We start from the raw sequence: 19130 nt of genomic DNA, 5'->3' as shown, positions 1-19130 counted from the left end.
CTACTACCTGGCTTCATGTATTTACATAACTTCTGGTACTATTCACTCACTGTCTCTCTTTTCTAGCCAACTGGCTTATTTAATTATTTCAAGAACTCCCTGTCTTTTTCAATTCATTTTTTCTCCCTCGTTTTTTACATCCTGGCTCAAATATGCTTTATACTCTCCAACCAAACCAATGCTATCTTATTCAAGACGAAGTCACTTGTAAAGTTCTCCCAGACTATTTAATAGTGGGAGTGCATAAAAAAATAGCACTTCTCACTATGTACAAACAGATCAGGAATCACCTTAGTTTTATTTCTGTTTCCTTTGAAACATTACTTACCACTTTGATGTCCTTTCTGTCCTCTCAACCTAACTTAGGACTAATCTGTTCTATTGTCAGCCATTAAATCACCTCCATACATGTACCCTTGTCTCTATCTTACTTGCTCAAAATTATTTGGTACAACTTGGATTAAATACAACTTTCCTTCAACTCTGCACTGGTATCCATGGCTGCATAAAAACACAACCACACCACTTCAAATTCTAAACTACAACCCAAATATGCCTTTAAGTTTTCCAGGAATCATACTACACTCCCAAGTGTATTGATTCTCTCACTCTCCTTGACAACATGCTTTTTTCTCTCCCCAACTCTCCAAATCCCTTTCTCTGTCCTTAATTTTGGCTGATAAACACTTTCCTCTCAATGAAACATGTCAAAGCAAGGAAAAACAAACTTCCATAGGCCCTGGCCACCATACCTACTTATAGCATCAGTATTATGTACTCTCAGTTTGCCTGCCTGTTGCTACAAACATTTTTGTCAGTGCTCCTATTGAAAACCAGTGTCTCCTCTTAGGCTGTTAAGATTCCATTCCCTACTCTCTTATATTATTAACTTTCTACTTTCTACCGGATCATTCCCTTCAAATATGGCATTATTTCTCCCTTATCAAAACAAAATAAAGAACCTTCTTGGCTGCACTTGACAGTAACCCACCACCGCCCCCAATTTCTTTGCTCCCATTTGTAGCAAAACTCCTTAAAAGAGTTGTCTATACTCACTGTTGCTAATTCCTCTCCCCACTTTCCTCTCTTAAAACAATTCAATTAGGTTTTTGGTCTCACAGCTCCTTTAGAGTTGAGAGGAGCACTTGTAAGTGCTCTTTTCAAAGTTGATGACCTCCATGTTGCTTAATCTAATCATCAATTCTCAATCTTCACCTTGTTTGTACCCATAAACAACAAATGACACAGATGGATCACTCCATCTTCTTTGACATACGTACTGTATTCACTTGACTTCTAGGGCACTACACACTCCTGGATTTTCCTCTACCTCACTGGTTGCACCTTCTCAGTTTCTTCTGCTGGCTCCTCCTGTCTCTGAACACTTAATGCTGGAGTTCTCCAGGGCTCAGTCCTTGGTCCTTTACTCATTCTTCTCTGTACTTACTCCCTGAAGTGATCACATCCTGACTCACAGCTTGAAAAATCTTCTATATGCTAAAGACTACCAAATATTTATCTCTAGCACAGACCTCTCCCTTTGAGTTCCAGACCCATATATACACTTAACAACTTTCTCTGATCTCTGAAATGAATGATAAATCAACATGTCCACAATTTAAGTCCTGATCTACCCCTTCCGTGCTCTATTATGAATCTTCCCAACGAAGTTAATGGCAACTCCATTCTTCCAGTTGCTCAGGTCAGAAATCTTAAAGTCATGCTCACGTCAGAAATCTTAAAGTCATGTTCAACTCTTTTCTTTATCCTATATCCATTCTATCAGCAAACCTTGCTGAATCTACTTTAGAAATATATTCAGAATATGAGCATTTCTTGTCCCCTCTTCAGCTACTACCTCTCACCAGGGTCATTGCAATTACTTTCTAACTATTCTCCCTGCTTCTACCCTTGCCTTGCTATATGCAACGGTGTTCTCAATAGTCATCAAAATGTTCATGTCAGATCAATACTCCAACCAAAATCCTGCATAGGCTCCCCATTTCATTCAGAGTAAAAGATAAAATGTTTATAGTGGCCTATATGGCCCTTCATGATCTGGAATCTGATGATCTCTCTGCCCTTGTTATCCAGTATTCTGTCTCTCACTCATTGTTCTCCAGACACCCAGGTCTCCTTGCTGGTGGTCCAACGAGGTATATATACACTCTTGACTTAGGCACTTTGCACTGGCTGCTCCCTTTACCTGGAATAGGCATGCTTTCCCAGACCTATCCATGGTTAACCTCTCATAGTCTCCAAGTCTTTGCTTAAACTCACCTTCCCATGGAAGCCAATCCTCAACATCTCATTTAAAACTGCAATCTGCTGCTGCTCCCTTGACACTCCTAACCTCTTCACCCCACAACACTTCTCCCTTTCTTCCCTTTGTAATTTTCACTTTCTAACATACCATATAAGTTACTTATTATATGGTTTATTAAATGTCTCTCACTACAAAAATATTAAATCTACAAGGGCAAAGATCCTTACCTATTTTGTCTGCGAATGGACCTCAATCACCTAGAATAGTGTCTGGACATAGCAGGCATCCAGTAAATATTTGCTGAGTGAATGATTCCCCTCATGGAGGGGCATCTTCCTCCAACTTCCTTCTACTGTCTATATCAGTGATGTCCAATAGAAATATAATGTGAGTCAAATATGTAATTTTAAATTTTTAGTAGGCACATTAACATCAGTTACTTTATACTTTTTATGTAAAACTAACTTTAATGTTTTGTTATATATGAAAATATATTTAATAATACATTTAATAATTTTTATTTATTGAAGAATAAAGTTATCTTTAGTGGGAAAATATTTACACTGCTTCAGGTTTTAACTGAAATTAAATTATAAATTCCATTCCTCAGTTGCACTAGCAACATTGAAAGTGCTTAACAACCACATGTGGCTAATTGCTCCCATACTGGACAGTACAAACACAGACTGCTTGTTTCCCAGGCCTGCTGCACAACTGTCATATCTCTTCACCTCTCTGCTATGTTAGATTCCTTTATTCTTTCTTGGTTTATGCTCAAGCTTCCCAAAAGCTTACTGAGAAAAAGTACGCAGAAGGGAAATGTTTTGCTACATGTGCCACAGGCAATTTAGGCACCTAACGAAGGAGCCTAAATTCCCCTTATTGCTTGCTAACAAAATCCAATTATGTTCTGGCTGCAGTGTGGGCACCCCCTAGGATAATTCATGATTTGTTAAAGCATTTCAAAACCCACCATGCCACTTTACCTAGTGGGTGTCATGTGACCTAGTTTTGTCTAAAAGGAAGAAGCCTGCTATAGGAAACTTTGGTAAAGATCTTCCCCTCCCTACTAACTCCCTACCTCCTTAGTTCCCTGGTATACTCAGGCCTCTGAGGTCTGTTCAACTATCACCACCACCAGTTTGCTTTCTAGCTTTCAGTTTCTCCTCACATCTCTTTTACGATTTTTTCTTATCCTTTAAAAAGTGTTTACTGAGAACCTAACATGTTTTAGGAGCTATCCTAGGTGCCGAAGATACAGAGTATCTTGTTCTTATTATCTCTGAGTTTATGTCTTTAAAATAATTCCTTTGTAGTAATTTCAGAAGAATTTTAGGAGGAAAACAATTTCTATAAAGGATATCTTTAGATAATTTGAGAAAACCAGAATATGGAAGTTAGGTGAAAGTATTATACCAATGCAATCATACTGTGGTTATGTGATATAATATCCTTATTCTTAGGAAATACACACTGAAGTATTTAAGAGTAAGGGGCCATGATACATGTAACTTACCATCAAATAGTTCAGAAAAAATAAAGCATGCAGTACACATATGCTCATGACAAAACAAATGATATAAAATGTTAATAAGAGGCTAATCTGAGTGAACAGAATGCAAGTAGTTCTTGTACTACTTTTATTTGGGGGATTATTTCTAAGTTTGAAATTATTTCCAAATAAAAAGTTAAAAATATATGATGTTATACTTTAGCCAACAGATCAGATTTGATTAAACAGTGACTGGATTCCTTCAGGTATCTAATGGCCAGAACCAAGAGATTAAGATAAAATGCCTTATGATGTGGTCCTTTATGAACAGAGAAGGTAATTATTATTAACTGCTTTTATTTTTTTATTTTAATAAAAAATAAATTTTTAGTTTTTATTAACAGTTGGTAATTTTTCATTACAACTGGTTATTAACAGTTTTCTATTTTAAAATTAAGAAAAAAAATTATTTGAGAGAAAATGTTTGCTTTATTCTCTGAATTACTGAAGTCAGTTTCCTTACTGCAGTACTACTGATGTTTTAGGCTGGATAAATTTTGCTGTGTGGGGCCTATCCTGTTTATTGTGAGATGCTTAGTAGCATCCCTAGCCCCTACCTACTAGATGCCAGGAGCACCCACCCAGATCTGACAACCAAAAATGTCTCTAGATGTTGCTAAATGTATCCCGGGGCAAAATTACCCCTGGTTGAGAGGTACTGATAGAAATCCAACTAGAAGAAGGCTTGCTCAGAATTACAGACCAGAGTTGACCAGTGGTTCCCAAATGTTAGTGTATATTAGCATCACCTAGAGAGCTTGCTAAACTAAGTGAGCTCCAATCCCCAAGTTTCTGATTTAGCAGATCTGATGTGTGGCCTGAGAACTGTTGTTTCTAACATGATACTAATAGTTTGGGGATCACACTTTGAAAACCACAGGACTAGGCATTTACCTGTAGACAAATCATCCCAAACAGGCATTAAAATTGAAAAACAAAAGTCTGAAATGTAAGACTTGCAAATCCAGATTTATAGAATAATGGCAAACACCACATAGACATGAGAGTTATGAAAGTTTCCAGAGACTATCTAGCTCTATCTTTAGATGTGTAGCTTCTTAAAGATCACACAGGTGATCTGCATTAGAGCTATAGTGGATGGGAAACAATGGGATGAAAATGAGTCTAGTGGTGAGGACACATGGCCTGTAGCCAGAAAATGACATTTGAGGTACTCTGTGAAACCTTAGGTTAAATCATATCACTTCTCCAGATTTCAATAAAGGGATTTGGGTTAGAATCTCATAGACTACGTCCAGCTTTAAAAATATATGATTATACTGCGTAAGTTGAGGGGTAAACTTAAAAAAACTTTAAGTTTTACATAAATGTTTATATACTATTTTTTGAGTAAATGGTAAATTTAAAAATCAATAGGCCTAATATTAATTTTTCTCTGAGTTCTCCATCTTTCTACTACTGTGTAGCTCAACACAATACAGACTATTAAAATACTGAAAATACCTGTAACCTAAAGTCACTCTTACAGCCAAAGAGAAAGTTATACTTTTAATTTGGAAATGTATTTCTTAAATATTTAAGATGTAAAACCTTATTTTTAATATTTCTTAATAAAATACTTTAAAATAAAAATCATAAGACCTATATTAACTGAGTCAAGACATGAACTATTGTGACATATAATAAAAATTAAGAGCTCATTCAACTTAAATTAGATAAACTGTAAAATATATATCCTTACCTCAACATTTCTAATGGATTTGTCTCATGAACCTGGTTGCCACACCTTGGGCAATCATTGCTATCTTCAAAGTGCTGAACAATACAAGTCTTACAGACTAAGAAGAAAGAAAATGTTAGGTTAAAATGCATCATATTAACTTTCATTTAATGTTAAACTTAGTATAATTAGAAACAACTTAAAATACCTACAAGTAGAATATCATTATTTAATTAAACTTCAAAAACCTTATAATTGTAACACTGTAATAAAACCCAACTGAAATAAAAGTCTACTGCCACAAATAAAAAGCATACACTATTTTGCTTATTGTTTTTCTTAAATACATTCACATACCAAATACTACTCATCATCATAATAGACTAAAAAAGTTGGTGCATGTACATAAAATAGGTTTTTCTCATTTAAAGAAGTAGGACAGAGAAAGGTAAAAAGTAAGTCTGCATTTATTCCATTTGATAAACATTTATTTAAATGCAACATAAATAACTCTTAATATAACTCGAGAGTTTTCAACCTGTTTGCGTTACTTTTATTGGCAGGGTACTCCGGGGACAAACTGGGAGTTACAATGGACTTGCTAGCCTTGGCAGGGTGTAATGAGTTTCCACTCACAGGTACTGTAATTCCATGGAGCACAAAGTATCAACAGTGGTATCAAGCTGGGACAAAGGCATGAGAGGTAAATTGGAAGAATAACTGAAAAACTGACAGGGATAAATAAAATTTCAAATAAAGATTCTAAACAGAGACAATGGAAATATGACTTGTGGGTTTGGAGCCACAAGACTATACATACAGCCCACATTTCCTACAAATACTACTAATCTCTCTGGCTTTAAATCTTTCATCTTTCACTTAAGTGCTTCTACTACTTATTATGCCAATTGTTTTGCCCCAAAATCTTAGACACATTTACAACACCTGAAATATAAAATATTAATTCAATTACTCATTCTAATACCCTCCTCCATTCTATTACCCTGTATAACCTGAAGTTTTCACATGGTATAGATTGGATCTAATACTCCCCTTTCACAGCTGCATTCCAAGCTACTTCTTTCTCACTCTTCATGATCTACACTAAGAGTTTACCTAAATGTTTGGTCAAAAGTAAACACTAGGATTCTTACACATGAGATTAGGTTTGTTAGTGATAAGTAATATTTTTACCTGTCCCCCACCGCCCCCCGCCTCCAAAAAAAAAAATAAGGTAGAGACAGGGTGCTGGGAGCTGGCAGCTATTTTAAATAAAGTGATCAGGATAGTACCCCTTAGCTACCTGTAAATTGGTGACATTTGAGCAGATTTTTGTTAGATGAATGTACCTGAATCCCATACTCTCTACCTCTTTTCACCATTACACACAGCTCCTAGGATAACACCGCCTTCATGACAATTCTCACAAAATGTAGGTAAGAGACGGTATCAGAAAACCTTAAAATAAAAAAAGCTTAGATATAAAAAGTTTAGCCCAGGGCTATTATGTACAATTGAATACTTCCCCTTCTTCCCACATTTCATGTCCCCAAAAGGGTTTCTAAATGTCTTCTCAAGTCAAAGTAATCTTTGGGAAGAGAGGACTGCCTTGTTATGCCAAGTTGAAGTAGCATAAGACAAGCTGAATTCCTTCAGAAGACTGCTGGTATTTGTTCTTTTCTCAGGGATTCTAGATAAGTCTCTGAAATTTGGGAAAGGGACAAAAACAAAAACAAACAAAACCCAGATAAGAAACAAGAGTGGAGGAATTTTAAAAGCCTGATCCTGACATGGAGCTCTGATCCCTGTGGTTCAAAAGGTTTACTTTACTCAATGGTTTGGCAATTCCTGGTTGTCTACTGGGCTTGACCAAATAGAGCGGCATGTGACATGTCCAGAACAAGTCCTTACCTGGATCAGCCAAAAGGCTAAAGGTAGAATCCTATCCTCTCAGAAGCTCTACTAAGCTAGGCTGCTCATGAAAGAGTTGTAGGGCTCAAGCATCCAAAGGTGCACACATTAAAAGTAAAGTTATGCTCATTGCTTATGGTCAAAGCAGCACTAGTACCCAAGAACACTGGTAGCGAACAGTAATCTATATTCTAGATCTGGACTGCCCAATACAGTAGCCACTAGCCACATGTGGCCACTAAGCATTTAAAATGTGGCTAGTTTAAGGTGAGATGTAATGTTAAGTTCACACTAGACTTCAGATATAACGTGAAAAGGTAATCTCAATAATTTTTACAGTAATTACATGTTGAAATGGCAATATTTTAGATATATTGGGTTAATATATTATTAAAATTAATTTCAGTTGTTTTTTATAATGCGGCTACTACAAAATTTTAAATTATACACGTGGCTCACATTTTATCTCTACTGAAGGGTACTATTCTAGATGGAGACAGAACCTCTCCTATCAAGAGGGGAATTTATTTTCACTCTTGAGATACAGTATCTTACTCCACTTTTGCTGGTGAAAAAGAGGTTTCAATAGGCCCAGTCACCTGCCTACCCTGGTGAATGGCACCACAAAGACCTAAATCCAGGTTTTCTGATGTGAATTGTTTGTCTGAGACAAAATATCACTCTGTTGATCAGGCTGGAGTACAGTGGTGCGAGCTCGGCTCACTGCAACCTCTGTCTTCTGGGTTCAAGTGATTCTCCTGCCTCAGCCTCTCTGAGGCTGTAGCTGGGATTACGGGTGCCTACCACCACGCCAGGCTAATTACTTGTATTTTCAGTAGAGATGGGGTTGGCCAGGCTAGTCTCAAACTGCTGGCCTCAAGTGATCCGCCCGCCTTGGCCTCCCAAATTGCTAGGATTACAGGCATGAGTCACCATGCCCAGCCCTGATGTGAATTTTTTAAAACATTTTTTCAGCAGCTAATACCAAAAACTGTTTTTCCTGACAATTTTTTTCAGATAGTTTTAGTAAAAGACAACTTTAAGATGCTGAACAATGTAATATTTTGACTTGCTTTCTTTTTCCTTTGGATGATTTGGTGGTAGCTATCATTATCATTATCACAGTTAACAATGGGTTACCAGCCCTTATCCTAAATATGTACATGTATTCAACATATTATGTCCATGTATGCCCTAATCAACATATATTTTATTCAATACAATTTAGTAATCTAATCCTCACTACACCTCTATTAATTAGATAGCATTAAGCCTCTTATACATAAAAAATTGAATAGAGAATTTGAGCAAGTTGTCTAAAATTATGAAGCCAGTAAGTGATTAAAACCAGTATTTGAATCCATTTTCTTAACCAAGGTATGTGTAGGTGATACATTTACTTCACACTTTATTTACACAGATCTACAATATATAGAAAAAGAATGTCTTATCTCTTATTTTAGGAGCCTTAAATATGTCTAGTTGTACAATTAGATCTCCTTTTAAACAGTATATAGCCCTTTTCAGTAGTTTATTTGTTCCTTTAAAAAAATCTCTAGAAGATATATCTCCCACTTGGCTTTTAAAAACTGTTAAATAAAGCACAACCTTATATAAATTAAAACCTGAGGAAATCCAGGCTAGAAGCTAGAAGCTGGAAAAAGTAAGGTGAGGATTTGGTTTCCCTTAGATGCTTAAAAAACTTCTCAATACTATAAAACTCACATCTAATTCTTAGTTTATAATTTGAAGTCCATACTAGCAGTACAGCACATTTTAAAAATATCTTAAAGATTTAATGCCAGACTCTCTAACTGCTCAACTGCTGTAGTGGTTAACAAAATTGGTCCAAGAGTGATGTTTAAAGGGTCCTAGTCTAAGGTTAAGACTATGTATGCAGATGAAGTCAAGTCTTCATTCTCAACAGCCACTCCACAGACAGATTCTATAGCCATAAGAAACACCTGGGTCAGGGAGTTAAGCTTACCAAAGATGTCCTCAGGTGGGAAAACAAGCACTAACCAAATATCAGGCTTGGGCTCAGGACTTTGTATGAATTATAGTATGGACAGTTACTATCCTCCTTGGCAAGTGAGGAATGTAGTGCTGGAGAGCCTGAATAGGCTGCTTGCATCTGCCCAACTGTGCAGCAAAGATGGTATCCATCTCCAGGCTGTGCAGCTCCAGGCCTAAAATCCAAACCACTATGCAATGTATCTTAGAATTAATAACATTTGGTCCCTGGCATCAAAATAAAAAATTCATATCATATCTATATATTTATTATTATTTCTTTGTTTGAGACAGGGTCTAACTCTGGTCACCCAGGCTGGAGTGCAGTGTCATGATCATGGTTCACTGCAGCCTCAGACTCCTGGGCTCAAGTGATCCTCCTGCCTCAGCCTCCTGAGTAGTCGGGACTACAGGCACGGGCCACTGTATTAGTCCGTTTTCATGCTGCTGCTGAAGACATACTTGAGACTGGGCAACTTACAAAAGAGAGGTTTACTGAATTTAACAGGAGCAAGTCACATCTTACATGAATGGCAGCAGGCAAAAGGAGAGTTTATGCAAGGGAACGCCTTTTTTTTTTGAGATGGAGTCTTGCTCTGTCATCCAGGCTAGATTGCAGTGGCACAATCTTCCCTCACTACAACCTCCACCTCCCATGTTCAAGCGATTCTCCCACCTCAGTCTCCCGAGTACCTGGGACTACAGGCATGTGCTACCAATGACCAGCTAATTTTTGTATTTTTAGTAGAGATGGGTTTCACCATATTGGCTAGGTTGGTCTCAAACTCCCAATCTTGTGATCTGCCTGCCTTGGCCTCCCAAAGTGCTGACATTACCGGTGTGAGCCACTGCACCCACCCAGAAACTCCTTTTTTCAAAACCACCAGATTTTGTGAGACTTACTCACTATTTCAAGAACAGCAGGAGAAATACATGCCCCATGATTCAATTACCTCCCACTGGATTCCTCCCACCGTGTGGGAATTGCGGGAGTTACAATTCAATTTGAGATTTGGGTGGGGACACAGCCAAATCATATCGGCTACCATGCCCAGCTAATTTTTAAAATTTTTTGTAGAGATGGGATCTCACCATGTTGCCCAGGCTGGTCTCAAACTCCCACGTTAAAGCGATTCTCCTGCCTCACCCTCTCAAAGTGCTGGGATTAGCCAGCACTCCTGGCCCTTTACATTTACCCCATCACGAACATCATTAAACTTTTCCTAATGTTTTCTAAGTGAATTCCTTACTTTTACCATTTCTTAGATTTGAACTAGGTTGCTGGACAAATTAATAGAGAAATGGCCACTGCATCATCTAAAGCAGTGGCTCTAAAATTTAAATGGGCATCCAATCACTAATTTGAATCTTTAAAGAACTGACTCACAAGCTCCATCCCAGACCATTTAATTTAGAATATCTAGGAGATTAGCACCAGGACTATAACTCTGCAGAACGTTCACTGATGCAGCCAAAAGATAACTGGGAACCATTGGCCAAGGGAAATCAGAAGGTAATCACAAAAATCTTACTGACTAGTACCATTGTTAGGCTGCCCATTCCAGATTTGGCTCTCTGCTAAACCATCACTAGAAGTCACTTTATTATCACCATTAAGAAATCACTATGAAGGGACAAAAAATAATTAAAGAATTTGTGATCAATGTACTCTCTCCCTATAATGCAGATCTACATGAAAAACCAAGATAGTACAGCAGTTGTTCCAGATAATCTTGAGGCAGACTGCTTATATCTGAATTCCAATTCTGCCATTAGGCAAACTACTTACTTTGTGCCTTTGTGTACAAGGGAGATAACAAAGGTACCTATCTCACAGGGTTCTTGTGAGGCTTAAAGGAGATAATATATGTAAAGTTTACTGGTTTATAGTGTCTAGTAACTTGTAAGTATTCAATAAATGTGAGCATTATCATAAATTAGATTATTGGATGTGCATAAAATGAGAATCAGCATCAGAAAATTGAATAACATCAGACTATGATTAGTTTGATGCACTAATCATAAATAACAGCTATAGTACTGATGAAACCTGAAGTATCTCTCATTCACTGGTATTAATTCCCTGCCACCATTTCTACCTTAGTGATAGTCTTGCAACTCAAGTATGATGTTTAAGATACATTGCTTCACCTGAATAGGAAGGGCCTATCTTTGTATGAAGGACACTTCTTTAACTGGGGTGGGGTGAGGTGTGTGTCCAAGATTGACCAATGCTTTTCTATTATGCATTCTTTCCTTGGCTTTATGTTTAATTTTAACGTAAATTAAATTCCAGTATAGTCTTCGGTCTAGAAGCTATCTTGTTCTTCCACTAGCCAATTAGTTTGCATATAACTGCTCTGAGCTATCCTATTTCCTATTTTCAATTTCTTGAGGCCGTCTATATAAAAGGTACAAGGTCATTTGTCGTTGCTATCTTAGATGTATGTGTGGTCCACCTAGGTCTCTTATGTATCACAGAGAGAGAGCTTCCCAGCTTTGATGTCAAAATACACAAATTTCTGCCCTTGAGTGCTAATTCTGGTATAATTGATGATAAAACAATAATAATCTTTTCTCTCGTGTCTTTAAGTATCTTCATTCATTAGTAATGCTCTGTTTATTAAAACTGACCAAGGGTGACTTCCTTTGTTAAAATCTTTTGGATGTGTTGGTTTTATCTGTCAATTTAAATGCACATTTTTTTCTTCCTTCCTTAAGCAATTTACAATTTCATACACATTTCTTGATAATGCTCATTTTATATATATTTTTGTCTTGAAAACTCTTACCTGCTAACCGTTTTATAAGTAAACTCTGGTCATGTTCAAAGAGAAGAAGCATCAGTTTCCTGCTTTTGATACCTATATTTACACGTGAAACACTAATTTAAAAAAATTCCAGAATAGCTTTAATTTGCTTCCATGCAACAGTATCTTCTTATTTGTATAATGAACTAATTTTTCTCTTACATTATATATGAGATACATATATCTATCTATCTCATATAATGCACCACATATTGGCATATTTCTTTCAAAGGCCTATCAGAGTTCCAGTTTCACAGAGATCGCTAAGGACAGAACTATCTTCTACTGAGTAGAACACTTTATTATTATTATTATTTTTTTTTTTTTTTGCTAAGACAAAGGAACAAGCAGCAAAGCACACCTTGCTTGAAGAGGGTTAGGACAGAGTCTGGGGGCTTAAGCATGGTCTAGTTAGACTGAGCAAACCAGAAGATCTTGAATGGTCTAAGAAGGCAGGAAAGTTTACTCTACCTCTGTAGGCTGGCTTCTAGAGTCAAATGGGACCCTAAGATCACTGAGGCTGGTAGATCAGTGAGTGCTGCGATGGCCCCATTCTTTCTTATCAGTACAAATTCCATGACCAATCAAAAGAATCAATTCCTCACATATAACCTTGATAGCATCACTCTTTTATACTTTGACTACCCTTCTCCTTTATTCTTTGGTCATACTTGCTCAACTAAACTCTAATCCTGGCTAAATCTAACTCTCTACATACTCTGCCTTTACACAATTACAGTGGAACTTTGTGAAAGAAAAACATGCAACCATGCTGACTGGCCTCTCACCCTAAATTCATGACTATGAATCTCACGTGAATCCTTCATCTGCCAGGCTGTCATACTCAATGTCCCAAGTCCATTATGCTCTTGCCTGTATTTCACACCTTCTCCTGTCTCTTCAAACCCCAACATATCCTCCGCCATGCCATCCTCACTCTCCACTGAGGAGCTCACTTTCTATTTTAGTGAAAACAATAGGAAATAAAAGTAACTGGAACAAAGAGAATGTTTACCACCATACCTATTCACCTACTAGCATCTATTCTTTGTGTTCTGCCTGTTTCCAGAACTTTCATGTACGTATCTAAAGCCATCTTCTGCCCTATAAGCCAGATCCTGTTATCATGACCTGAGAACACTGATCCAGTAATTTTTCCTTTTCACTTACATCTTTTGCCATCTACTAAAGATTAATGACATTTAAACATATTTCCCCAGCTCAAGAAGAACCCCCAAAACCACATCTGTTCCCTACTTCCCTTATCAGCTATTTCTTTGCTCTCCTTTACAGTAAAACTCCTTGAGATACTGGCACTTACTCTCTTTAATTTCTCTCTTCCCATTCTTTTTTCACCTATACTTTATTAAGATTAAACACTTATATATCAATAGTACAATATTCGAAACCAGAAAATAAAAAATTTTCCATCTGCTGACATTATCCAAACTTTTGCTCCTACCACTCCATTGAAACTGCTCTTGAAAAGACTGCCATGACCTCTGCACTGCTAAATCTGTTCTCAACCCCATCTTACTCAACCCACTTATCACAGTTGATCTCATCTCAATACTGGGTGTTTACTTTGCCTTCCAGGACCCACCCTTCCCACTGTCCTCCTATCTCATTGATTCCTCCTTTTCTTCCTGATAGGTAAATGCCACAGTGGTGCCCCAAGGCTCAGTCTTTGGTTCTCCCTTCAAACTTTTTTTTTTTTTTTTGAGACGGAGTTTCACTCTTGTTACCCAGGCTGGAGTGCAATGGCGCGATCTCGGCTCACTGCAACCTCCGCCCCCTGGGTTCAGGCAATTCTCCTGCCTTAGCCTCCTGAGTAACTGGGATTACAGGCACACACCACCGTGCCCAACTAATTTTTTGTAATTTTTAGTAGAGACGGGGTTTCACCATGTTGACCAGGATGGTCTCGATCTGTTGACCTCGTGATCCACCCGCTTCGGCCTCCCAAACTGCTGGGATTACAGGCTTGAGCCACCGTGCCCAGCCCAAACTTTCATTGTTTAAATAATGATACATATACTGATCATTCCAGGAGTCGTATGTCAAGCTCCCAAATGAACATCTCCATTTGAACACCTCATAGCTTACATTCCTTTTTCTTTTCATGACCCACATACAATTCATTAGCAAATATGAATCTACCTTCAAAATCTATTAAGATTCAGATGACCTTGGTGCAAGCCATTACCATCTCCTGCCTGGATTACTGCAGTGGCCTCCTAACAGGTCTGCTTTCAACATCGTAGTGTGAGTGATTCTTTTAAACATAAGTCAGATCATTCTTCTACTCAAAACTCTGTCTAAAATGGACCTTCGTTTCTCTCAGAGTAAAAGTAAAATCCTTTACAAGAACTGTACCATGTGCCTGTGGCTTTGCCCACCCCCATCATGTCTCCTTCACTCACTGCTGTCCAGCCATATGGGTCTCAGGTCATTTCTCAACACATCAGTCACACTCCTGCTTTAGAGTCTTTAATCTTGCTATTCCCTCTACCTGAAACACGTCTCCCTGCAGATATCTGATTGGCTAACTCCTTTATCTGGTCTTTGTTCAAATGTCACTCTCTCTTTTTTTTTTTTTTTTGAGACGGAGTTTCGCTCTTGTTACCTAGGCTGGAGTGCAATGGCGCGATCTCGGCTCACTACAACCTCCGCCTCCTGGGTTCAGGCAATTCTCCTGCCTCAGCATCCTGGGTATCTGGGATTACAGGCAGGCGCCACCATGCCCAGATAATTTTTTGTATTTTTAGTAGAGACTGGGTTTCACCATGTTGACCAGGATGTTCTCGATCTCTTGACCTTGTGATCCACCCTCCTTGGCCTCCCAAAGTGCTGGGATTACAGGCGTGAGCCACCACGCCCGGCCCCAAATGTCACTCTCTTAATGACGCCTACCCTGAACACAACTACTTAAAATTGTAACACCTCATTGGCCAATTTCCTTTACTCAGCTTGACTTTCCCCTTTTATACAGTAGTCATCACCTAATATAATATACACTATGATTTGTTCATTGCCTACTAGGTTGCTTGAAGAGTCTCAAGTGTCTAAAATTGTATCTGGAAGACAAAGTGCTCAGTAGTGATTTATAATATAAATGAGAACACTATGGTTAGGAATGCTTAAAGGGAGCCAAAATTGTAGACCCTACCCATGTTACTATTGCAGTCAAGTCAGAAAGAAGCTTACATTTTCAACTAAAGGAAGGGATGAGATTCTGGGTTTACTAGTAAATTTTTTTTGACAATTAAAGTAAGTTAGGCCAGGCACTGGTAACTTGTGCCTGTAATCCCAGCACTATGGGAGGCTGAAGTGGGAGGACTGCTTGAGTCAAGGATTTCAAGACCAGCCTGGGAAACATGGTGAGATCCTATCTCTAAAATAAATAAATAGGCTGGGCACAGTGGCTCATGCCTATAATCCCAGCACTTTGGGAGGTCAAGGCAGGTGATCACTTGAGCCCAGGAGTTCAAGATCAGCCTGGGCAACATGGCAAAACCCCGTCTCTAAAAAGAAAACTAGTTGGGCATAGTGGTGCATACTTGTGACCCAGCTACTCAGAATGCTGAGATACGAAGATCGCTTGAGCCTGTGGAAGGTGGGGAGGTTGCAGTGAGTCAAGATCTTGCCACTGCACTCCAGCCTGGGTAACAGAGTGAGACCCTGTCTCTAAATAAATAATAAGTTAATTCAACGTAAACTAAAATATAACACTGACATTTTCTATGAATTGAATGTCAATGATTCTGACATTATATATTAATATATGTATATATGAATACATATATATTCTGAGAAAATATATCTTTGCTCACTGGTTTTAAAATTTTTGATATAATACTAGTAAAAACCAGTAAGTATAAAACATCGGTAGTTGTGAAGTCTTCAGGATATCCAAATGAAAATTATCATTCTCTTTTTTACGAAGTTAGACTAATTGTTCATAATGCTTATGTTGAACCCTTGTGCTAGACTCTTAAACATACCTGTATACTAACCGTGATTTCTAACCACGGATACTTTTGTATTTTAGGTTACATAATTTTTCTCAACCCAACACTGATATCAGTTCCAACCCATTCTGGTCAAGATATATTCTCAGAAGTCAATATAGAAGATTTCACTTTTTTACTTGTTATCCCTTGGTTTTGTGCGTTAGTGTCCACTGTGACACTTGCTCAACTGTTTAAATATTCCTTCCTATCTAATGCAGTTTTAAAAGCTAAAAGAACTATACACATAATTCTTCTTTAATATTATTACTAATAGATGACACTGAGATTAAGACCTATAATTATTCTTTTTTAAAAAAAGTCATCAAAATGAACACTATAATCACTTTCATGAATGAATGACTAGTTTCTGCCAAAATACTGTTTGAAATCTGTAACATCAGTATACCAATGACCTCATTTTTAGTGTATCTTAAAGCATCATATCTGCACCTACTGAGACTATAAATATAATATCTATTTTGGTCTTTGATTTTTATTCTAAAACATGTTTTTTATTCTTATTAAGAATACATTATTGCAAAGTTCAAAGCATACTTTTTTCATTAAAATGGCTGTTCATTCAGAAAAGTAAATTCAGATCAGTATTGGGTACCTAACAGTTACACCAGTCATGAAAACATAGAAGAGGTTTATTTTATAATAATATAAACTATAATTTTAAATTAGTATGTTGCTTAAAGAAATTTTAGAAAATAAAGCTAAGCAGAAAGAAAAAATAAAATTAGGAAAATGTAATGTTATATACATGTACCTGAGTCAGATATTCAGGATTCAGAATCCAGCTCTAGCCCTTACTGGCTGTGTTATTTAATCTTCCTCAGTCTTATCTCTGGAATAAGAATCTGAAATATGATTCCCTGAACCTTTGCAAAGATTGCTCCTTTCTATTATTTTAGTCTCTGCTCAGATGGGAACTCCCAAGAAAGACCTTTCTGTTCTTAACTCAGAGCATTTGTCATGCACAGCACCTGAAATTCCACTTTACTTGCTTATTGTCTGTCTCTCCTATTAGAACGTTAAGTTCTAGAAGGGCACAGACTATGCTTATTCTATTTATTGCTGTGTTGCAGTGGCTAGAATAATAATGACTGGCACATGTAAAACTTAATGAGCATTTGTTGATGTTTAAATAATGCCACTTAACCAGAATGGTTCTTGGTTGAGTTAAATAAAACAATGAATGAAAATCTCATGATACCCCATATAACAAATATTCAATAAACAACAGCTAATGTTTCATTCCTTTATTAGCATTTATTTTAACAACTCTATGATTAAAAGTACAAACTGCCTACTTTAAGGGATGCTAGTATTACAAATGTCTGGTCCAGAGCAGTGCTTCTTAAATGTTAGCATACCAGAGAATCACCTGCAGGGTTTGTTATTACAGATTTCTGGCCTTTTTTCCAGAGATTCTGAGTCAGTAAGTCTATGATGAAGCCCCAAAATTTGCATTTCTATCTAATAAGTTCCCAGGTGATGCTGCTGATGGTAGATGCAGCTAATTCAGAGACTGCACTTTGAGTCGTATGTGTATGTAGTGTAAGATTTTTAAAAACTGAGTATCAAAGCATCATGAGTTCTCTGTACCTTAAGTACATGTGTACTTATATTTGTTCAAAAACAATAAATGGTTGGTAAACTTTGCCATCTTATGATTAAGTTATTCCTTCTTGCATATTACCACATAAAATCAGAGTCTCTTATCACATCAACTATATTATCAATTAATCCTTCTTCTCAAGTTAACAACTAAGGATAACAATGTGTTTTTTGCAAATAATTTATTCTTAGGTTAGGGATTACTGCCATAATCTCTGAAGAACAGAAAGAGAAAAGAAAGCTTTCCTTTTTTGTACCACAGAACTCTATGTCTACAAACATCTTTTTTTTTTCTTTTTCTGAGGAAACAATCACTAAATTCTTACAGGGGCCTCTGATTACAAAAGGGTTAAGAACAAATATACTGTATTGGTCACATTTGAGCTGCTGGAACAAAGCTCCTTTGTCCTTAGTTTAAGTAAAAAGTCTTTCATTTTAAATCAACAACCTATACCACACCCAGCAGATAAATTCTAAGCAATTTTAAAGTTTCTCTTTTCACCAGGGTCACTTGGTAAAAGAGACAGAACATCCCTTAATCTAGGGCCATCAATTTCTAGCCCCCAGTTCAGAGTCTCTCCCTCTCCCTAGCTAAGATCCCAAAGATGCCTATGTAGATTCTAGGAGATAGTTTTACTAAATTTGTAATTCCTAACCAACACTGGCTATATGCCTTTCAAGTTACCTATCACTGCATTTGAATCTTGGAAAGGAAAAATACACAATAAAATAACTCACTAGCCATGCTAGTGAGTTAAATTTATTAATTTAAGCTTTTATTTAAGCTAGTGATCTTAAATTTATTAATTTAAGCTTTTATTGAGACACTTAACCCAAATGTGCCTGTGGTAGGGCACACCTTAGAGGGGATGAGTTTTAAAGGATGGGTAACTGCTAGCTGGGTAGAGGTGGCATTCATTCCAAGGAGAGCAAACAGCTGAACCAAGTATTTGCATGTATGAGTGTCAGGTGGTAGGGGAGGAAGTAGTAGGCAGAAAACAGTCACCACTAAGTAGCTTTAATTTATCCTGAGGGCAACAGGATAACTTTAGGAAATTGTAAGGTAGGTTAAGAGTGATAATGATGAAGATAGTAAGCTGTTTTTAATTATTACCACTTGGACACAGTTAGGAATGCGCTGCAGTGGCTTTGGTGAAATGTAGTAACAACCTGAATGAAAACAGTAACAGAGGGATGAAACTGAAGGGAGAGATTTGAGAAATATTAAAGAGAGGGACCAGCAGGACTTTGCCCAGTTTTG

At 37.3% G+C, this 19130-nt stretch overlaps 2 protein-coding genes across 13 annotated transcripts in view; one reads left to right on the top strand and one right to left on the bottom strand.

The window, feature by feature from the left end:
• PCGF5 (polycomb group ring finger 5) overlaps window positions 1-19130 on the bottom strand; it is a 122079-nt gene that overhangs the window by 42149 nt on the left and 60800 nt on the right. For all 12 annotated transcript variants that reach the window (XM_078346001.1, XM_078346004.1, XM_078346003.1 and 9 more), the window contains one exon: window positions 5521-5617. In XM_078346001.1, coding sequence (XP_078202127.1) covers window positions 5521-5617 — 97 coding nt within the window. The remainder of the gene's footprint in view (window positions 1-5520; window positions 5618-19130) is intronic.
• Window positions 1-19130, top strand: part of LOC144578706 (uncharacterized) — a 171890-nt gene that overhangs the window by 143481 nt on the left and 9279 nt on the right. The window lies entirely within an intron of this gene.

This window comes from Callithrix jacchus, chromosome 12, assembly GCF_049354715.1.
Source record: "Callithrix jacchus isolate 240 chromosome 12, calJac240_pri, whole genome shotgun sequence".
NCBI classification, from domain to species: Eukaryota; Metazoa; Chordata; class Mammalia; order Primates; family Cebidae; genus Callithrix; species Callithrix jacchus.
This window is presented reverse-complemented; position numbering and strand designations above follow the sequence as displayed.